The sequence below is a fragment of the Dunckerocampus dactyliophorus genome, chromosome 20 (assembly GCF_027744805.1).
Source record: "Dunckerocampus dactyliophorus isolate RoL2022-P2 chromosome 20, RoL_Ddac_1.1, whole genome shotgun sequence".
In the NCBI taxonomy this organism is placed as follows: domain Eukaryota; kingdom Metazoa; phylum Chordata; class Actinopteri; order Syngnathiformes; family Syngnathidae; genus Dunckerocampus; species Dunckerocampus dactyliophorus.
This window is the reverse complement of record NC_072838.1, coordinates 18,786,450-18,807,500: the sequence shown is the minus strand read 5'-3', so window position 1 is coordinate 18,807,500 and position 21,051 is coordinate 18,786,450. Positions and strand designations below refer to the sequence as shown.

Below are 21,051 nucleotides of genomic sequence, written 5' to 3'. Positions count from 1 at the left end.
CGATCTCCCGCTGCAACAAGATCCTGGGATACTTGAACTCCTCCACACGGGGGAAAAGCCTCCCTCCCAACCTGAAGGGTCCAATCCACCCTTTTCCGCCTGAGAACCACGGCCTCCGATTTGGAGGTGCGGGGTCTCATCCCAGAAGCTGTGAATCAGTCATCGTCTGCCACCCGCTGGAGGGGCCCACCATGGATGATCCAGTCAGAGAAGGGCTGAAGAGCATCGCGTGTGATCTACTGCAGGGACGAGGCGGGTAGCTGGTGTGGTTTTGCTAATAGGCCCCAGCCCCCCAGTGCCTGCGTGCTGGAGTTGTCCCTGGTGAATGAGGGGGTTACTTCCCTGCGTCTTCAGGTCGGGGAAAGGGTCCTGGCTCAGAGTGCCCACCCTTCTTGGAGTCCATCATGGGGGTGCTGGAGGGCAATGACAGTGTGACCTGGGGGGACGGGATCACTGCACTCCATATTGATTGATGGGTATATCGTATGTAGCTAAAGTTAGCTACACTAAAAGGTCAATCTGTCACGCACCAACTTTTTGCCTGGCAGAGTCACATGACCCTTAACCAATAGGAGAAGGGGGGGGCGTGCGAGGCCTGCCCGCTCCATAAATAACACTCGCCCCCCTCATGCTTGTCCCCGCATTGGCAGCTCCCCCCAGTGAGGACCGTCAGAGGACCAGGTGACTTGAACTTTTCATTTTGAGGAGTTTGTGGCTTTGAGCGACGTCTTCACGAGCATCCCGTGTCTCGCAGAGCAAACGTCATCATGGTGAAGATCGGCATCAACGGGTGAGTCTCTCACATCCTTTGGGGGCAAAACTTTCAACTTAAATTGTTACAAAGTCCTCCTTTAGCCGATATCTAACTGCCCTCGTGTCGTCGTGGCAGAGGATGTGTCTATTTCCTGGAGTCAAAGTTGTCACAAAAGCTTGCTGAGCCACAAGGAATCAGTTGGTCCACGCTCATCATCGGGCCTCAGTGTCACACTGACCTTGAGGACGGACCACAGCGGATCCGTCTATTCCCTGGTTATGTTGTCCGTTAGCGTCAGGCCGCCCTCTCAGCTGTCACATTCCTTTGTTCCATTTATATACATCTAACCTTGCCCCCGGTTCACTGCTGGGTCCGAACAAGCTCCGCCCCCTTGCTTACTGAACACAATGAGCTATTAAAGATGCCCCCCCCCCATGTTTAACCTGGTGTGACACGGCGGCCATATTTGGTGCAAACAGTGAAGCTTCTCCCTGCGGACTAAAGCTCCATCTGCTGGCGGCAGCAGGGAACTGCAGCTTCATGCAGCCCACAGATGGAAATAAGAATCCTACGACTGCTGATGACGATACAAATAACCGATTGGTCTTCCATCTTGAGGTCAGATTCGGGCGTATCGGGCGCCTGGTGACACGGGCGGCCGCCACAGGAGGCAAAGTGGAGGTGGCGGCCATCAACGACCCCTTCATCGACCTGGACTACATGGTGAGAGGCGTCAAGCGGCACCTGGCTAGCGGCTAACATGGCGTTGACGACATACCCCCCCACCCTGTCGCAGGTGTACATGTTCAAGTACGACTCCACGCACGGCGCCTGGAAGCACGGCGAGGTGAAGGCGGAGGGCGGCAATCTGGTCATCGGCAGCACGCACATCACCGTCTTCCACGAGTACGTCTCCGCCTCCTCGCGCTTTCTTTGTTGTCATGTCAGCCTGACGGCCCCCCCCGTGCAGGAGGGACCCCACCAATATTAAATGGAGCGAGGCCGGCGTTGACTACGTGGTGGAGTCCACGGGGGTCTTCACCACCATTGAGAAGGCCTCAGTAAGTGCTGCTACCCCCCGCCCCCACTTACTTCACCCTTCACCTATGTCCTGCCCCCACCAGGCTCACCTAAAGGGCGGGGCCAAAAGGGTGGTGATCTCCGCCCCCAGCGCTGACGCCCCCATGTTCGTCATGGGCGTCAACCACGAGAAGTACGACAACTCCATGCAGGTGGTCAGGTGAGTCATGTGACCGCCAGCGTGGCGCCGGCATGAGGATGCTCATGAAGGGTGTTTCCATAGCAACGCTTCCTGCACCACCAACTGCCTGGCGCCGCTCGCCAAGGTCATCAACGACAACTTCGGCATCGTTGAGGGTCTGATGGTAACGACGCGTCCTTCTTCGCACACGCGCCGTCATCGGCTGACAATAACCCGCCTAGCTCCGCCCCCCCACAGAGCACCGTTCACGCCATCACTGCCACGCAGAAGACGGTGGACGGTCCCTCCGGGAAGCTGTGGCGGGACGGACGCGGCGCCTCGCAGAACATCATTCCCGCCTCCACCGGCGCCGCCAAGGCCGTGGGCAAGGTCGTCCCCGAGCTGAACGGGTACGCCTTTCACTTCCTGTCCACTGTGAGAGGGGCGTGGCCCAATGAGCTCTTCGCTTCCTCCTTTACAGGAAGCTGACCGGCATGGCCTTCCGTGTCCCCACCCCCAATGTGTCCGTCGTCGACCTGACCGTGCGCCTGGAGAAGCCCGTAAGTACGTCTGTGAAGACGGTGAAGGGGGTCGTGTGGCGGCTGTCAGTCACCCACTGAGTCCTTGTGTCCGCCAGGCCAAGTATGACGACATCAAGAAGGCGGTCCAGGCCGCCGCAGATGGTCCCATGAAGGGAATCCTTGGATACACGGAGGACCAGGTGACGCCACGTCACATGTGGAGCTGGCAGGAGTTGACGTTGTGTGTCTGCAGGTGGTGTCCACGGACTTCAACAGCGACCCACGCTCCTCCATCTTTGACGCCGGCGCCGGCATCGCCCTCAACGACCACTTTGTCAAGCTGGTGTCCTGGTGAGTCCACACAGAAACCTTTTTTTACCCGCTTTTGCTGTTTTTGTTACATTTCTTCTTCAATTGTATTTCTGCAATAAAACGCGCTGCGGGCCGCAAATGGCCCCTGGGACACACTTTGGACACCGCATGACGAATTTTCTGTATAAGGCTGAGCGCTGATTGTATCGAAGCTCACCTGCTGATGCGTGTCTGCGCATCACGTCGGCTGCGGCCACGCCCCTAACCCTGCCGTCACTTCCTGCTTGCAGGTACGACAACGAGTTCGGCTACAGCCAGCGCGTGTGCGACCTGGTCCAACACATGTTCACCAAGGAGTGAAGACGTCATCATCACATCGTTAACTCATAAATAACTGACAGTTGATCCTCCGCTGGGGCCACTTGATTAGGAACACATGACAACACTGGTTGAGTATTAATATTAATAATAATGAAGTATTAATAAAGACACGGATCAGTGTTTGCTGGCTGTTACGTCATGAAGGACAAACGCTGAGAAACATCTTGTTAAATGTCTGCTATCTTATATGAAGCAGTCTGTGTGCGTGTGTGTATCTGCGCATGTGCAGTAGCGTGACAGTCGGTCTCTTTAAATCCCTCCCTCCATCGCCCCCTGCCCCCCCTCCCCGCTGTCCACACTGGATTATCTCCATCGTCCTGCAGCTGAGATGTGAGTATATCATCATTGACATATTCCACTCCTTTTTTATTTAACGTAGAAAACTCATTTTAACAAAACTTGTTCGTTTGGAAAGTTGATGGCACGCGCGTGATGACGAGCGTGAAAACTCGCGCGTCTTTTTCGTCTTCATCGTCATAGAAGACGTCGTATAGTTTCATATGATATATATTATAATACATCATATACTTTTATAATATATACTGTATATTTTGTGCACGTGCGTGTGCGGAAGTGTACCTGAGACACGTTAGAATTATGACGTGATGGCGGTCGAGTAACTTTGGAAGCAGACTGTGAGTCGAGTGGACATGCCCCACCCCCATCAGGTCTACTCCAGATGCAGCAGGCACCCCAGGAGCCCCCGACTCCGAAGGGGGCCCACCGGCGGCGGCCCCCAACCTCACCAGCAACAGGCGGCTTCAGCAGACGCAGGCGCAGGTGGACGAGGTGAGCCAAATTAAGGCAGCCTGCTAAATTAAGGTAGCCATCGCTTGTAATGCCGCTTCCGGCCTGTAGCGGCGGTAACGAGCGATTAAGAAGCTGCTGCCATCTAGTGGCAGAACTAGCTAAACGGACTCTGTGCTAGCTCACTGCTCCTGGGTGACAATGAGCCTTTTGACCAACAAGGCCCCTGTGGTGGACTCTAGGTGGTGGACATCATGCGTGTGAACGTGGACAAGGTCCTGGAGAGGGACCAGAAGCTGTCGGAACTGGACGACCGCGCTGACGCCCTACAGGCCGGAGCCTCGCAGTTCGAGAGCAGCGCCGCCAAGCTGAAGAACAAGTACTGGTGGAAGAACTGCAAGGTGGGTGTGCGTGTGGTTTGTGAAGTACGTACGTGTATGTAAACATGTACAGCATGCACTGTTCCTGATCATCCCGCCATCATGACAGTAAACTCCGCCCACAAGGCTGGCTGTTTTTCTAGCCTCTGATCACCCAATCAGCACAGGAGGGGGGCGGATCACATCAGAGGATGAGTGACAGCGAGCAGGAAATCAGAAATGCCAATCTGGATTATTGTGAGGATTAAGCAGCCATCTGTGATGTGATGTCACTCGGACATCAACGCCAATGCTTCCTTGTGGCCGTAAAGGCCATCTTTACACAAAATGTCTTCAGGCGGTCTGGACATAACACACACACACACACACACACATTACACTCCGCATCAGCCCTCTCTCACCTCCCCTCCCCCGTTTAGCATATAGTTGTTAGCATGTTTGCATGCTACTGATGTGTTCTTCCCTTCCAGATGATGATCATCATGGCTATTGTAGGCGTCATTTTCTTTGGCGTCATCTTTTGTGAGTGGCTTTATTTGTATATACACCTGTACTATTACACATCATCTGATTGGTTCATCTTATGTCAGGAAGTCTAGTCTTTAGCGCCCTCTAGCTGCTAAAACAGGGCTGTGTCTCAATTTGCACACTTTCATACTTAAAAAAAAAAGAAAGCGTCAAGCTCCTCCCCTTTCAAGCTGTGATTGGTTGTCCCAGGCTTCTTGACTTCCTGCATTGAGATGACCTTTCAGTGACATGTCTAACCTACAAAGTAAAGGTTGGTCTCTGCTCCGCGTCCTCAGTGTATTTCTTCTACTGAGTCAAACTCGGACCCCCCCCACACACCTCAAGCGCTTCCTGCTCTTCACCGTCGCCTTCCTCGCATGCTCTGCAATGGCTGCTGGCTAACGTTCACCTCTGTGGTAACGCTAAACCACAATATTTGCATTTCAAACATGTCCAATCAAATCCTCATGTTGTCTTCTGAGAAAGCTGCCCCCTGGCGGACAGTAGAGTTGCTGCTAGTTGTACATCATGTGACTGCCACCATGTTTGTTGTGATTGTATTAATAAATCATGTTCAATAGCATCCATTGTGTCTGAATGTTGGCATACCTCACTGACCAAAGTCAACGGCTTATTTCACTTTTTTATTTAGGTCCCAAAAAACCATCATAATAACATTATATCAATAATATTAATACAGAAGTTGAAAAAAGGGAGGAAAAAAAATAAAATAGCTTTTCTGTCCACAGCCTCAAACGCGGAGTCAGGAAGGAATTCCGTCTTCCACAAAAGTTAAAGTCTGATTTTTGAGGGGGTGGGACAAGGGGCGAGTTGGGCGTGTCAGCATGTGCACCCAGCAGGAATGTCGAGGTGGTGGTGGTGGTGGTGTGGGGGGGGGGGTTTCGAGGTAAAGAGCAGAGCTTCAGTCTACTGCTGTGACATCTGCGGTGGGGGTGGGGGTGAAAAAAAAAAAAAAAGGTTAAAGTGCAACTTAAACGCCACAGGAGCCAATCAGAGTGGAGCGCTGGCAGGTGAACGTCCCGTCACGCATCCGTACCTGTTGCGTCTGTGCTTGTGTCTGGGTCTCGGGTCCTCGGCTCGCCAAGCGGCTCAGGATGTTCCTCTCGGACATCTGCAGGCGCACGGCGACCGGCGGTATCCGGGCGATGGTTGCCGGGAGGCGGGTGACGTCCGCCTTCATGTCGCTCAGCAGCTCCTCCAGCTGCTTCAGCACTGGGGAGCATCGTGGCAACAACGGGACACCTTTATTGACAAACTCCGTTCTCCATCTTTGTTACCATGACGGCATTGGCACGCCACTGACCTTTGTGCAGGACGGCGTTGGCCGGCTTGTTGCCCGACATGGACTCCTTGCTGAGGTGCTGGTGGGACTCAGCCAAACACTCCACCTCGCTGAAGCGGGTGTTGAGGGCCATGGAGGGGTGGGAGGGGTCCTCAGACATGTTGAGGTAGGCGGCGCGGCGCAGCTGCTCCTCGATCACCAGGGCCTGCTCTAAGAGCTACACACACACACACACACACACACACACACACGTTACATCCCAACTACAGGAGCCAACACGTCTAAGTGAATTTATCAACATCTCAGCCTGCATCCCACCTTGAACCTCCTGGCCAGGAACTTGTTCTTGATTTCCAGGAAGTTTCCTCGGTTCATCTCTCCTTTAAAAGGCTCGTTGAGGATGGCGAACTTCACGTCATTCTGGATGTCCTGCCAGCGAGCGTAACCGTGTCTTGAGGGCGCCGGTCAAGGTGGACAACGACAAGAACACACCTCATGGCGTTCCGAGTGCACGTGGGGGAAAGGATACTGAATGATGCCGGCCAGCAGCCAGTAGTCATGGCGACGGTGCCAGATCTCGTTTGTTTTCTTGGTAACTGTGGCAGCCCGCTCCTCGTTCTGCCACAAGGAGTGGAGCTCTGACAGACAGAACATCATTTAGAGCCTAACGTGTGTGTGTGTGTGTGTGTGTGTGTGTGTGTGTGTGTGTGTGTGTGTGTGTGTGTGTACCTGTGAATCCTCCATCTGCAATGTTAAACATGAAGCGCGTCTTTGCTTTCTTCTTCTCCTCGTTGGCTGCTGCAGCGGCGCTGGCTGAGGCTCCGCCCTCCTTGCTGCTATCGCCATTCTGCAGTTTGGTGGCCTCCTCCAACCTCGGAGCCTCCTTGTCTTCCTTTGCATCTGCAGGGTGGGAGGGGCCAGAGTTCAGCACGGGACGAGAAGGAGCGTTTGGCACCACATGGCAACAAACCAGACGGTACCTTTCTTGTCGTCTGTGGGCGGAGCCGTGTCCATCTTCTCAGTCTTGTCTTCTAGAACCAATGACGAGTGTTTAGCACACGTTTTGTGTCAAGGATATGCACGTGTGTTCTGAAGTTCACCTTTAACTTCAGAGTCTTGGCTTTTAGACTCCGCCCCCTCGCTCTTGGCCTCTGAGGGAGACGCAGAGTGCTCTCCGCCATCCAGACTCTTCTTCTCGCTCTCGCCGTCCTTCCCGCTCTCTGCTTCTCCATTGGTTGCCTTCTCCACCTCCATGGGCTCCTCACCGTTCTTCTGCTCCTCTGACGGACTTTTCTCATCATCGTCTGGGATGGAGATCACCTGGATGAGGAAGTGGATTCCGTGATCCCATGCAGACTTTTCAGTCTCAAGAGTCGGTCTGGCGTAGTCACCTCGCTGGCGCCCTTTGTGGCGTCTTTGCCGTTCTTGTCCGCCTCGCAGTCTTTCTTCGTGTCCCTCTCTGCATCTTTGAAGGCCTCGTCGCTCTTTGCCTCGTCCACTGAAGAATTATTTTGACACGGTGTTAGACAGGAAGTGCACGTGTACGAGAGGCGTGACCCTTTTCCGTGAGCGTGCATTACCTGGAGCGGGCGTGTTGGGCTGTGTGTCAGCGGGGGTTCCCGTGGACGGTGTTTTCCCCGGTGAGTCGGGCTGAGCGGCTCGCTTGTTCTCCTCCAGCTCGGCCATCCACGGCATGGACCACTGGCCGTTGACGTGTTCGAACTCCTGAACCTGAAGGACAACGAGACGAAGCGTCACAAAGACAAACGTTGAAGATGGCCTGGTCTCCATCAGTCAGTGTGTTACCTTCTTGCGGATGAGCGACATGACGCCGATGCGGGTAAGAACGTGTTGCCGTGACAACCCTTCCCTGGGAACGCCGTCCGCAAAGGTCTCTGCGCCGTCGGCTCCCGGCTCGCAAAGGTGACGCATGAACAGAGACACGTAAGCCCTGATGGGGACACACAGAGGACGATGAAGGCACGGATGCGTTTGAGGTCATCAGCCAAACACAAAGACTTTTACTTGAACTCTTTCTCGGATTTGCCTCGGAGGTCTCGGACCAACCACTGGGTGGTGAAGGCGTCTTGGGGGGGCATGCCGTAACGCATCACTGCGTTGAGGAAGGCCTTCCTCTGCCGAGAGTTGAAGCCCAGCACCTGTGCAACACCTCGTGTTAGCGCTCAGGCATCAAATGCTGCAGTGTCGTCTGAGTGCGTCGGCCTACCTCAATGTTGCCTCCCACCCTGGCCAGCAGGGGGGGCAGTGGCTTGTCGCGCTCGTTCCTCAGGCCCTTCCTGTTAGGCCTGCGTGAATTGGCTACAGGTGACAGGCAGACATGGTGAGACGTCATGACCTCCACCAGGGAGGTTTGGCCCAGAGCGTTCCACAAAATAATGTTACCTTCTGTCCGCTCATCAAAGTCCTCATCCCCCTCCTCGGAGGCCACAGAGTAATCTGACTGGCCGTCAGACTGGTCATCCTGCCAATCGGCTGTGAGATGAAAATAAGGAGGGAGTGAGTGGAATACTTACATTACTTTGTTTAAAAACAAACACATTGAGGTTGGAGTGTCACCTCTGTCCTCCTGCGAGCCGTCGTTGTAGTTGACCTGCTTGCGGATGCGCTTGCCCTTGCCCAGGTTGCGAGCCAAGTCCTCCTGCTGCTGCTCGTAATGATGACGCAGGAGCTTCTCCCAGTAGTCGGGGTCCACGCTCTCTTCCTGCTTGATGATCTCACGCTGCACCTCCTCCTCCTGAGCGGGAAAGACAGGAGAGGAAAAGGGGGAAACATCAAGTATAATTTTGTGTGTGTGTGTGTGTGAGTGTGTGTGTGTGTGTGTGCTGCTGCTCACCTCCTCATCCTCATCCTTGACCACGTACTGCGCCACCTTGAAGGAGCTCAGGTACTCATTCATGCTCTGCAGCTCTGTGTCGTCTGTGGCGTCCTGGTTTCTGTCCAGCAGCCGTTCAATGGCCTTGTCGTCGTAGTGGATGACGCTGCTGTCGTCCTCCTTGTTCTCACCTGAGCACAGAGGGGCAGGAAAAAGAACTGTCGCACTACACACCATATTCAGTTAAAACAACCTTCACTGGCAAAGGAGGCTCACCCTCTCCCTCGTCTTTGAAGAGTTCTTCTGTTCCAAATTTGAGAATGTCATCTAGTTCCTGCTTCGACATGGAGCCCGTTTTAGATCCGAGGCCAGGTCGGACAACCAGGTGGGTCAGCATCATCTTTTTCTTAGCGACCTAACAGATGGGGCAGGCGTGGAGTCGTGAGGTTAGCGGGTCTGATGGGGAATGAGGTGAGCACTTTGGTGCACCTGCTCTTACCTGAGTGATCCTCTCCTCCACTGAGGCCTTGGTGACGAAGCGGTAGATCATCACTTTCTTGTTCTGACCGATTCTATGCGCTCTGCTAAAGGCCTGCAATGGGGGCGGGGGGCAAATGAGCTCTACAGTAAGAAGATATAGTAAGCTTCACTCATCTAAAGTGTAGTGAAGGCCCACCTGGATGTCATTGTGAGGATTCCAGTCTGAGTCGTAGATGATGACTGTGTCGGCGGTGGCCAGGTTGATGCCCAGACCTCCGGCCCTCGTCGACAGCAGGAAGGCAAACTGCTGAGCGCCAGGAGCTGAGCGGTTCAATAACATCAATCATCTGCATGAAGTCATGTCTTAAAAAAAAAAAAAAAAAAAAAAAAAACAACACACACACACACACACACACACACACACCAGGGGAGGCTGCTTACCGTTGAAGCGATCGATGGCCTCCTGCCTCATCCCTCCTGTGATGCTGCCGTCGATACGCTCGTACTTGTAGCCCTCGTTCTCAAGGAAGTCCTCCAGCAGGTCCAACATCTTAGTCATCTGCGGGACAACACGGCGGGTGGCTGCCGTGTCAACTTGCTGGGCTGTGAAAGCGGTGTTCGAGTGCCGTGTCTTACCTGAGAGAAGATGAGCACCCTGTGTCCGCCCTCCTTCAGCTTCCTCATCATCTTCTGCAGCAGCATCAGTTTCCCAGCAGCCTTAATGAGGGAGTTGCCGTCGTACATTCCGTTGGGCAACTTTGGAGCTTCCTGTTAAGAGTTGGGTTTCATGACATCAGAAACCTTCCTATTGTAGATTGCTGGCATTCAACAAAAATTCATTCATTCTATAAAAAGGGGTGGCCCAATCTGATATCAGCACAAAAAAACTTCAACAATTCTTGGATAATATCGGCCTGAATCTAACATCTATGAGTCCCGGACTCCACCACAGCAGCGGCGGATCCAGCGTGCAAATCCCACGTGATCACAACAGTGCTATCAACGTAGCAAGGAGCAGGACCCACATTGGACGTGTGGCAGCACCCCTCGCCAATGTCAGAAAAAGACATCAAGGCCGAGTCCCACACGACCAACCCCATGGCGCAGCACCTCAAAACATGAGAATCCTGCTGAGAAAGCAAAACTTCCACCCCGCTCCCAAACAACAAACATCCTCAAAGCGTGACAAAGTGAGTGTTTAGCATACCTGCTGTTGAGTAATATCACCCGAGCAAGCCTTTTGTAACATTCCACACTACAGAAAACGCCATTAGTGATGTGAGGATCGATGCTGAAAATACAGTAGGTACTTCCGATACCAGCTCTTCATGCGCTAAAATCGATTGCCTGAACAAAATATCGATACTTCAGTTATTTGAGGTCATGCTTATCTGTTGAAACGATGAGCCATCGTAAACGCAGCCATGTGTGAATTGAGAATAACGTTCCTAATAATTACTCAATTATTTTAATGGTTTTATTATTTTACTTTTTTGTGTTTAAAATACCATTTTCACATATTTGATATGAGTCCGTCCTCTTGCTGTATATTAGCTTGGCTGTATTGTAAGTCACCCTGCTACCACAACATACTTCAGGCTTTCAAATTATTTCAATTACTGATTTAAAAGGATCATTTATTTCATTTAATGTCTATTCTTTATGCTAATTTTTTTTACATTTACCTGACACATTAGATATCCGTATCGGATTGGTATCGGCTCATGATATCAGTGGTATCACGCATCACTACAAGTAATAATAGTACCCATGATCTGTGTTGATGTCGTATTGGCCAATATCCAAGGCTGCAATATCAGTATCGTCTTGGATGTGAAAAAGTATCGTGAAACCGAACATTCTGTGATGATGCAGCAGTTGACTGCTGTCCGGCATCGTGGTGGGATCGTACCATTGCAGCGCCAGGGAAGAGGAAGGGGTGGTTGCAGCACTTCTTGAGGTCCATGACGACGTTTAGCAGCGAAACCTGGTTCCCTCCTCCTTTCGTGTTCAGAGCTTCAAAGTTCCTGGTCAGGATGAATTTGTAGTATTTCCTGTGGACGGACCAAACTTTTAGAAGGACGTTCCTTCCCGTCTGAGCAAAGGCCAAACATCAACACATCCCACGCCGCAGATGTCCCTCCTCCCCCAACACTGGACTCACTTTTGAAGGGGGCTGAGCTCGACCCGGACGATGAGCTCCGTCTTGGAGGGCATGTGCTTAAAGACGTCGGCCTTCAGCCTCCTGAGCATGTGCGGGCCCAGCATGTCGTGCAGCTTCTTGATCTGGTCCTCTTTGGCGATGTCTGCAAATTCCTCCAGGAAGCCCTCCAGGTTGCTAAACACAAAAAGTCACTTAGTGGCATGAATAAGTCACAATAATGATTGGAGTGACAAGACAAGCTCAACCTCAGAGGAGTGACATAGCAAAGTTGGGCCTACCTGAACCTCTCTGGCGTGAGGAAGTTCAGCAGATGGAAAAGTTCCTCCAGGTTATTTTGCAGGGGCGTTCCAGTGAGCAGCAGCTTGTGTTGCAGAGGGTAGTTGTTCAAGACCCGGAAAAACTGCGGCCAACACACACGTTTGACATCACAAGGTCAGAGAATATAAGTAAAGAGAAAGTCATTTCAGAACGTAAAATAATTAGACATTAAAATGCCAATATATGCAGCAAACTGGTAGTGTACCTTGGACTGGTTGTTTTTCAGCCTGTGGGCCTCGTCCACCACCAAACATGCCCAGTCGATGGAGCCCAGGATGGCCATGTCGATGGTGATCAGCTCGTACGACGTCAGCAGGACGTGGAACTTTATAGAAGAGTCTTTCTGTTTTTGGGAAAAAAAACAACAATAAAAAACACAACATCAGCCAATCATCACTCTCACCACCAGTCGTTAGCTGCCATCTGGTCCCACCTTCATCTTGGAGGCTTTCTTCCCTCCTCGGATGGCATTGTCTTCAAAGGAGAACTCGTTCTCTCTAATGACGGCCCTGCTGTCCTTGTCTCCCACGTATGTCACTACGTACATGTCTGGCGCCCACATCTCAAACTCTCTCTCCCAGTTGATGATGGTGGAGAGCGGCGCGCTGACCAGGAAGGGACCCTTGGAGTGACCCTGAGGGTGCAGAGAGGACCATCAACACAGGGAGCTGTCATTCAAGACCCATATTGCAGGTAAAAACATACACGTCCACAGAGAACAATGAAAGTGAGAAGTTAATGTGCGTGGACACAGACACAAATATTTTCTTGCCTAATTTTCATACAACAAAAGGTTTAAAAAAAAAAACAAAACAAAACAAAAAAAGACAAGAACAATCCAGGGTCAACCGATAACTTCCTTATCTGCTGCTGCGCGATGAGGTGCAATTCCACCCCCCACCTTCGGGTGGCAGCAGTCTCACACAGCATGATGAGTCATACTAGTCTTAATGTTGACAAATTTCATGGCCTCACACAAAATGGCTGGATGGCAGCAGGCCAACAGAACGCCAGCCAGCTACAATGTTACCATCACATACAGGAGGCCTCCGTCGTCATGGAGACAAAAACACCACAAAAAAATTCAACTTAACAGTTTTACCTGCACATGACCACCCGCAACCCACCTCTTTATACAGCGAGTAGAGGAAGACGGCGGTCTGGACTGTCTTGCCCAAACCCATCTCGTCAGCCAAGATAGTGTCGGTGCCCTGAGCCCAGGAGAAGCGCAGCCAGTTGAGGCCCTCCAGTTGGTAGGGGTGCAGCGTTCCCCCCGTGCTGTCCAGGTACTCAGGCTGGCGTTCAAACTTGATGGTGGGCTAGTGATGGAAGGGGGAGACTGGTGAGCCAAACTAACTTTAAAGTGCACAATTAGAACAAACCAAAGTGGGCATACATCAACCACAGGGTTCTCTGGAGGTCTGTCAGGACGCTTCACACGACCTTTCACCTTGATCTTCTTCCCAGGCTTCCCGTCCTCGCCCATCATCAGCTCTCTGGAAGGGAAGCAGGCGTCGGTGAGCTTACAGCGACCATGCCACAGCGCCGGTCGAGCTCCCATCCATGTGCGTACCTGTGGTTCCAATACTGCAGCTTGTACGTGTCCAACTCAGGAACGTCCATGTCGTCTGCCTCCCAGGTGGCCTGGTCGTACGGCAGCTCCCGCCACTTGATAAGATAGTGCACGTTGTTCTTTCTGTCCACGCTGCAGGGGACACGACGCATCCGTTTACATACAGTAAAAGACTCCATCATGTGAGGAACTTTAGACAACAACCTGTCTTGCTGGTTCTGACCTGTGGTTCAGGATGCGGTGGATCATCAGCCACTCCATCTTTATTCCAAAGCGGAGGTACTTCTCCTCCAGCTGTGCGTACATGGGGTCCTTGTTCTTCCTCTTGACGCTCTTGTCCTCCTCGCCATCGCCAAAGTCGATGGGAGGCGGCTCGTCCATGTCGTTCTTTCGCTGGTAGTTCCTGAACATCACCTGGCAATGGAGCTCCAGCTGGACATGGCAGATAAAAAGGTTCCGTCTACTGATGGCTGTGTGTGCATAAAGGTTGCTTCAACACACACCTGTAGTTCCGTGACCCAGGAGCAGTGCCAGTAGGACATGTTGGACCATTTGGCAAAGAACTCTCGCTCCGGCCGCCCTGCCAGCGGGGCGGGATCGGGCGTGTCAGCCGGGAGGTCTGGTGGGCGGGGCACAGGTGTCGGGGGAGGGGGCTCACCCCACTGCCATGTCAAGATCTTCTGGACCTTCCCCTTCATGGGAGGACACTGGGGGGAGAGGGAAAAAGATCATATTTGGGTTCTTAAGCCGCATTACAGTCACAAGCGTAACATGGTGCCCTCCCGTGGGAGCAGAACTCACCAGGCAGCGGGGGCAGATCCATTCTCCGTTGGGGATCTCAGGGAGAGGCGGGTTGAGGCAGTGGATGTGGTAGGACGACGGGCACGAGTCGCAACAGAGAAGCTCTCCTCCATCCTTACATACCCTGCAGAACTCCATATGATGGTCATCTTCTTCCATCTCCCCGGCATCACCGTTGTCCTCCTCACCTTCTGAGGCCTCCTCCCTCGCCTCCCACTGGATGCCCTCTTTCTCCTGTAGACCGGGACAGGACGATTTAGTTCGTCCCAAACAGGGAAGGAGGCAGAAAAGGACAGGCTGCACATCACTTACACAGTGCGGGCAGCTCCAGGTGCCCTCGGGAGCTTTCTCCATGTCGGGGTCCAGACAGACCATGTGGTACGCTCTGGGACACGTGTCGCACAGGATGATCTCGCCGCCCTGCTGACACACCTCACAGTAGTCCTGGTGGTCCGTCTCATAGCCGTCCCCGTCATCAGCTTCTGAGAGAGATACGCCACTTGGACCATGAGACTGATGCTTACCTCCAGCAGACGCTACACATCTTTATCTTTCCTCATGTGCTGCCTTGACCAGGATGTCTGATGTTGCCTTGTACATGTCCTAGTATTTTGTATCTACATACAGCTATATACTATGCTAATACTATTGGATTGTATACTGAAAACTACAAAAAGCCACAGGTCAAGAAGAAAGATGGCTTCCATTGTTCTTTTGTTTTCCTGTGTGGCTTTCCTCCTCTGTTAACTTCACTGTGTCGTTACGCTATGTGGTCACACTATGTATCGCCATTCCAAAGCACAGTATGGACCATCTGAACGGGAGCGCGGCTCAAAGACAATGACCTTTCTTCCTCTTGGGTTTGGTCTTGGACGAAGGCTTCTTTTTGCTGCGGCTGCTGCGACTGTTGGAGCCTTCAGAGACGGAGATGCTGTTCATGCTGCTGTCCTCAAAGTCGCTGTCCACGTCGGGCTCGTCCTCCTCGCTCTGAACACAAACGAGAGGCTAAATCAGTGTGTTTGCGTGTAAAACATTTTCCCAGACACTCAGCTGCCTCTTAGCAGGAAGCGTGACGGAGGAGGAGACGGCTCGTACCGATGAGCGTTTCCTCTTGCTGTTGAAGCCTCCCAGTTTGATTTTCAGAGGAGCCACCTTCTTGGTCTTTGCGTTGTTCTTTTTCTCTTGTGGTTTTGACGCAGCTTTCGACTTTTTGCGCGCGTTGGGACCTGCACGAGCCAACAGGAAGCTGTAGTCAGATTGTGAAGACAAACGTAGCAGCCGTTATCTTGTGAGTAAATACATGAACCGTACCTTTGCCTTCCTTGGTCTTGGCCTTGCGGAGAGGAGGTGCGGCGGGCTGCTGGGGCTCCACCGGGGCTGGGACCGTAGCGGGGGGCGGGGCGGCCTCAGCCACCATATTGTCCACGGCAGCTGGCACATTCGCTGTGGCCAGGGCGGCGTTGGCGGCGGCGGCTCCCCTCAGAGGGTTGTTGGTGCTGAACTCCCGCCACTTTGCGCCCAGAACCATCATCATCTTGGACACTGCGATTTTGGGGTTCTTGGCTGCGATTAGGGGCCTGCAGGGGACATTTCCCATCACTTAACTATCAAACGGAGTTATTTTCCAACATAAGTCAGGATGTGAGCGGCTACCTGACAAACTGACTGAAGGCCTTGTAGTTGGTCAGAGAACGGTAGTCCTCCTCCGAGAAGACGTGATCGATGTCCTCCATGCCCCAGTCATCCAGCAGCTGGGAGGACGACTTTGGCTCCTGCGGGAAACGACAAGGATCACATGCATTTGCAATACAATGTCACATTTCTCTTCACCGTCAGCGCGTTTATTGCAGTTGACAGCTACGGTTGCTCAGGATCGCCATGAGCTCATCAGTGGGTCTTATCTCACAACAACACTCACACATTCATTCATCAGATATCAAAGCATGAAGAACTAATCAGACTGTTAGCATGTGTGTAGAAGTAACAAAATCAAGTGTTGCATCTTGCCCACCATGAAACACATTCCTGGCATGTAGGGCGAGAAGCTAAATACTCCAAGTGTAGCGTCCCAGTTTGTCATCTTAACGAAAATGAAAAGAAAATGTTTTTTCTACCCTAAACAGAAAAAAGGGTCAAGAACACAACACGGTGTGGCGCTAGACAGGTTGCCATGGAAACTGCATATATGCATTACACACCCCAGACACACATGCAACCCCCCCCCCCCTTGCATCAGAGTAAGTGTCATTAAGTAGGAGGCCCCCTATTGGCTGCTGCAGCTCTTTGTTTAAGCATCCTCATATCACATCACTGACTGGCCGACCTCCATGACAGGTGAGACAAAGACACAAAAGGCTGCAGCTAAACTTCTTTGGGAAATTCCCAAATCAGTGACATTATTTAGGATATTAAAGTGCTTTAACAAAGGTCAGCATGAATGTGTACTCCAACGTGAAACACATTTTGTCCACCACTTATTTTATTTTATTTTATTTTATTTTTTTAAAAGAGTTCCAGCCAAAAATGATTCACTCAAACTGGTGAACACACAAGACGAGCTGCACGATTCTTTACATCAGGACAGGCAAAATATGAATCATCGGGAGTGTAAAATTCACCACATTCACTCAGCATCCTCCTGGGCAAATATTTGGGGTTAGTGGGTATCTGGGAGGTAGGGGTGGACATTTCAAGCACAGCACACAAACTGCTTCCACGGGCGGGAAGGCCTCATTCCCAGCTAGTCCGTCTTCAGGCACAACACAAACACACCAGGAAGTTCAAGCTGTCGTCCATTCAGACGTTCAACAACAACAACAGGCTTTCCTCACCGAGAAGTCGTCATCGTCGTCGTCATCGTCTTCCTCCGGCTCGGGCTCCTTCTTCTTGGACGAGCTGCGTTCGGCACCGGCCCCGCTGCGCTTCTTGTCCTTGCTGCTGCTGGCCCGCTTCTTCTTCTTGCGACCCGGCGTGTAGTCGCTGCCCTCGCTGTCAGAGCGCTGGGCTGGGCCGCCGTCCTCCGCCTCCTCGGCCCCGCCCACGTCCATGAGCTCTGGGGAGCTGATGGGAAGTTCCTGGAAGGCAGAGAGCGACGATGGAGATGTCTGTACTGACAGGAGCTGACTGACTGACCGGGGCTTCGTCGCCTTTATCCGAACACTCGGTCACGCGTACCTCTCTGCGCGAGCGCCGCTTGCTGCCTTTACTCTCACGGCTCTTCTTGGCCTTCTTCTTCTTCTTCACTTTGGGAGCCTCGTTCTCTGAAATCTCCTCTTCCTCGTCATCTGAGGACAAGCAGAGACATCCCAGGGTTAGGACATGTCACACAAGCAGGGACCATTAAGTAACTTTACAGCATTTGATGCTCATTTTAGCAGAAGGTTTTTGCCTCAACTGAGTCACATGCACTCGTAGGACTTTCAGATTTTTTCAGATGTGACAAAGAGAATAGAAATGATATAAAGACGCCAAAAAGTTTCCCAGAGATGCGCTGCTGTAACGGATGCCAGGGGGTGTGGCTGTGCGATAGAATGTTCGACAGCTTAGGAGCTGCACTGGTCAGAGGGTTGACAGCCCGGGGCTTTTGGCTCACCGGCTAGTGCTGGATTTGTGGTCACGGGTTCGAGGCCTGGCACGTGGGGGTGGACGCCACAAGTGAGTTACACTGCAAAAAGACACGTTTTTGCCCGCTCCAAGTATGTTTAACTACTTTATTTACAGTTCTGGGCTTACATTGAAGTGACTTTCACTCGGTGTGAGTTTGCTGCCAAGACTGTGGTGCGGTCATTTTACTTGATGCTTGACTCAATTTTCAGCAGTTTTTAAAAATGGACCAACACTGAAAAGTGTGAACGTATCCAGCAAGACCTGCTACGCGTTTACGTACTTGGGAACCAAAACAATCACTACATTTGGTTGTTTTAGCTACTTTATAGAAAAAGAACAGCAAGAAAACATTACATTTCTCACAAAGTAGTCATCTATGAAAGTGGTTCTGCATTCAGACCCGACTTGATGACTTGACTGATTCAAGACGGGTCTCACTTTGAATAATCCAGTGTGTTTCTAACAGATGGTTTCAACCGAATTCATGCAACATTTCAGCATGTAAACACGCCACCCTTGATGAAATAAATGTTGATGATTTATGATTCACTCCAGTCATGTTCAATGCAGGACCACCAAGTGCACTCAAAAAAATGTGACTATTAGCATTAAAATGCTTCCCGAACTAAGTTAAAGGTTTGCGTTTCGTGCCAGCGTCAACAACGTTTATGGACTTGAATTCAAAGAAAATGCTTGCATTTTGTAGCACCAGACGCTAAGTGTTTGTTCTCGTCGGTAAACACGGTGACGTTGGTCGACAACAGTAAAACGTCAAGGCTCTTATTTCGGTATGAAATATCTGATGTGAGACGGATCGCTTATTTGTATTATTCACATTGTGCTATAATATGTTTCTTTTTATTTTAGTTTGCCTTCGTTTGGCGCCAGCCACGAGGAGGGGATCTGCTCCCGGACGTCATTGGCAGCTTCCAAGCTAACTGGCTGCCTCCATCTTGTCATAGACGCGTAAAAAAACCCGGTAGCAGACCAGCGTAAGGCCCCAGGAACATGCCGGTGTGTCAGCATGACTTAACGCCAAGGTGCCGGTTGTCCGTCCGGCGTTCGTTTGTGGTTACCAGGTGACATTTCGGTTTGATTGTGGTACGATTGATCAGCAACGCAAATGGAAGAGCGTACTGTAGCGCTAGCGTTAGCAAGCCGGTAGTTAGCAGCTAGCGCCCTAGCTAGCATGGCGCTAAGTGAACATGATTGATATGAATGTGACAAAACATCTGCTCGTTAGCATACAGCCAGCAGCAACATTAGCAACTTAGCTAGTCCTTACCGTGCATTAACCGGTCTTCGGCTCCATAATCATCTCTGTCGTCCTCGCTCCCAGACATCGTGGACAGCAAAACTTTTTTCTATTCAGTTAGCTAACAGTTTAGCTAACTAAATAAAAAGTTACTTTACAGAATAATCCAGAGTTTTGCCCAGTCTAGAGTGTGTCCAAGAGGCGGTGTGCGGGTTGGCAGTGAGGAGCCGGCCAGGATTCCACAGGGGACACAAGAACAAAAAAAAAAAAAAAACGGAAGTGAAAATGTATCTCATTCAAGCAGAGTCACACAAACACTCGGCGCACAAGACAATAAATGGAACTTTATCTTCAACTATGTGGAACATTAGCAAGTGTTGCGTTTGTCTTATTAGCATTAGCTAGCCGAGCGTCACATTTGAGGTTAACTCAACAAACATCTCATCTCCAAATCTCAAAGCACCACAAAGCTCATTGAAACCCTGACAAGCCGGCAGCCGACCGTCGCATGTCTCCAACTCGACACCACATAAAAGTACTCACAAGTTGCCGCCCGAAAAAGTCCAGCCTCTGTCCTCCGATCAATCAATACTTGGTGGCGGCTGCTCCGTCCAGGTAACGGTGTTCGGCCCGTCAATTTCAGGATATTCGCCTGATTTTGAGGCGGCGTGTGCGCACGACGTCGTCGCCTTCTTCTGCCTCGCACACTACACACGCCCCGCGCGCGCGCACGCACACACAAAGAGATCAGGGGGCAGGCATCCCATAATATCCCCCCCCCCCCCACACACACACACACTTCGGTCACCCCTCCCCCACTCTGCATAGTTACCTTGCAACGTACAGACCATAATATTCAACTCACCCCCTCCCTCTCCCGACAGTCTCTTCCCCATTCCTCCATGCACCCCCCCCCCTTCCTCACATGGTAACCAGGGTTACCATGGAGACGCTCCCCCGCCCACCTCTGCTGGCATCCCATAATAGTCATGAGTGCAGTCACTAACATCCCACAATAAGCATAACTCCAAAAAAAAAGACAGGCGTGAGGAGGAGGGGGGAGGCAAGGCGTCACATGGCAACTGTGTGTCACATGACTGCTGTCTTGAGCGTGCACGTTCAGTTGTGAGCATGCACACGCACTGTGTACTGTACACTAACTTGACTGTATGATGACAATGATGCAATGACCCCGGGTCACACTGTTTTGGGGGGGTCGGGTGAGGGGGACGGCGGGATGACCCAGATGACCCCCCCCCCCACACACACACACATAATACACCTGAAACCCCTCCCTCCTCTCCCCAGCACCTTTGAGGAGCTTATTGTGTAGCATCTTTACATTGTATTTAAACAAGAGGCCTGGGGGGGCGCTTACCTCAGGGGGAAGTTGGGGGGGGGGACACTTTTACTGTACATTATGTGTGCAGGTCAGAGGTCAAAGTGTAGTCAGGCGTGTGAGGCAGCGACACACGCGCATGCTGGAGAGTCAATGGTGGGAAAAACGTCTAGACTGTTTTTTCCCACCTTTGACTGCAGCAGCAGCAGGGAGGCTTGCTGGACATCTACACACGCACAAGGAACACAACACTTCTACCAACACGCACAGCACAGCAGTCCTTCAAAGTAGTTTCTTCTGCTGTTGCTTTTTGTGCACTGGAGGGTGTCCTGGAGTACATCGTGGGTGCTTTGTGTCTTTCCTGTGCCGGAAGAAAAGTAACATTTTTTTTTCTCCAAATAAAACAACGGAACAAAAGAATTGTTTCATGTGGCCAGACAGCAGCGGGCCAACGCCGTTGCAGGACGTCTACGGAAGGTCTCCTCCTCAGGTGAGTGTACGTCTTCTTCACTAATGGACGCTCCTTTGTCCCGTCAGGCCCAACTTGTCGTCTTTCTTTCCTCTCTGTTCTTGCCT

The 21,051-nt window shown here is 51.7% G+C and overlaps 4 protein-coding genes across 11 annotated transcripts in view; 2 read left to right on the top strand and 2 right to left on the bottom strand.

The window, feature by feature from the left end:
* Positions 1 to 493, bottom strand: part of LOC129173564 (uncharacterized) — a 12,741-nt gene extending 12,248 nt beyond the window's left edge. For 2 of the 5 annotated variants that reach the window (XM_054764589.1, XM_054764586.1), the window contains exon 1: positions 1 to 492. This exon is cut by the window's left edge and continues 1,583 nt beyond it. The gene's annotated coding sequence lies outside the window, so the exon portion shown is untranslated. The other 3 variants (XM_054764588.1, XM_054764584.1, XM_054764587.1) reach the window with 3 other exon arrangements.
* Positions 301 to 3,449, top strand: LOC129173571 (glyceraldehyde-3-phosphate dehydrogenase-like). 3 transcript variants are annotated; one of them, XR_008567254.1, is made up of 13 exons: positions 301 to 681; positions 755 to 790; positions 1,378 to 1,477; positions 1,551 to 1,660; positions 1,725 to 1,815; positions 1,879 to 1,994; positions 2,058 to 2,139; positions 2,214 to 2,365; positions 2,437 to 2,515; positions 2,593 to 2,676; positions 2,730 to 2,827; positions 3,079 to 3,236; positions 3,399 to 3,449. XR_008567254.1 is itself a non-coding variant. In XM_054764608.1 (12 exons), the coding sequence occupies exons 1-12, from the start codon at positions 629 to 631 to the stop codon at positions 3,146 to 3,148; spliced, it is 1,071 nt and encodes a 356-aa protein (XP_054620583.1). In that variant the 5' UTR covers positions 302 to 628; the 3' UTR covers positions 3,149 to 3,377. The 3 variants fall into 3 exon arrangements, 2 of the variants coding, with proteins under 2 accessions (XP_054620583.1, XP_054620584.1); XM_054764608.1 differs by lacking the exon at positions 3,399 to 3,449 and having other exon boundaries at positions 302 to 681; positions 3,079 to 3,377; XM_054764609.1 differs by lacking the exon at positions 3,399 to 3,449 and having other exon boundaries at positions 632 to 790; positions 1,373 to 1,477; positions 3,079 to 3,377.
* A 3-nt stretch (positions 3,450 to 3,452) lies between these two features.
* On the top strand, positions 3,453 to 5,386 carry LOC129173576 (vesicle-associated membrane protein 2-like). Its single transcript, XM_054764618.1, has 5 exons — positions 3,453 to 3,499; positions 3,838 to 3,958; positions 4,159 to 4,317; positions 4,767 to 4,818; positions 5,100 to 5,386. Coding segments are annotated over exons 1-5 (351 nt in total). The 5' UTR covers positions 3,453 to 3,497; the 3' UTR covers positions 5,117 to 5,386.
* chd4a (chromodomain helicase DNA binding protein 4a) lies at positions 5,100 to 19,903 on the bottom strand. 2 transcript variants are annotated; one of them, XM_054764582.1, is made up of 41 exons: positions 19,680 to 19,903; positions 19,167 to 19,319; positions 17,450 to 17,559; positions 17,107 to 17,349; positions 15,929 to 16,047; positions 15,587 to 15,852; positions 15,371 to 15,501; positions 15,121 to 15,262; positions 14,588 to 14,757; positions 14,276 to 14,509; positions 13,978 to 14,181; positions 13,698 to 13,906; positions 13,475 to 13,606; positions 13,298 to 13,397; positions 13,029 to 13,220; positions 12,335 to 12,535; positions 12,107 to 12,244; positions 11,862 to 11,983; positions 11,584 to 11,757; positions 11,332 to 11,473; positions 10,056 to 10,187; positions 9,861 to 9,978; positions 9,616 to 9,740; positions 9,439 to 9,531; positions 9,216 to 9,354; positions 8,961 to 9,130; positions 8,684 to 8,861; positions 8,510 to 8,599; positions 8,334 to 8,425; positions 8,132 to 8,265; positions 7,913 to 8,057; positions 7,687 to 7,837; positions 7,498 to 7,604; positions 7,207 to 7,426; positions 7,087 to 7,137; positions 6,836 to 7,006; positions 6,636 to 6,744; positions 6,425 to 6,557; positions 6,128 to 6,323; positions 5,861 to 6,036; positions 5,100 to 5,745 (listed from the first exon to the last, which is right to left on the bottom strand). In XM_054764582.1, the coding sequence occupies exons 2-41, from the start codon at positions 19,222 to 19,224 to the stop codon at positions 5,731 to 5,733; spliced, it is 5,832 nt and encodes a 1,943-aa protein (XP_054620557.1). In that variant the 5' UTR covers positions 19,225 to 19,319; positions 19,680 to 19,903; the 3' UTR covers positions 5,100 to 5,730. The 2 variants fall into 2 exon arrangements, with proteins under 2 accessions (XP_054620557.1, XP_054620558.1); XM_054764583.1 differs by having other exon boundaries at positions 14,588 to 14,754.
* Positions 19,904 to 21,051: the final 1,148 nt, after the last annotated feature.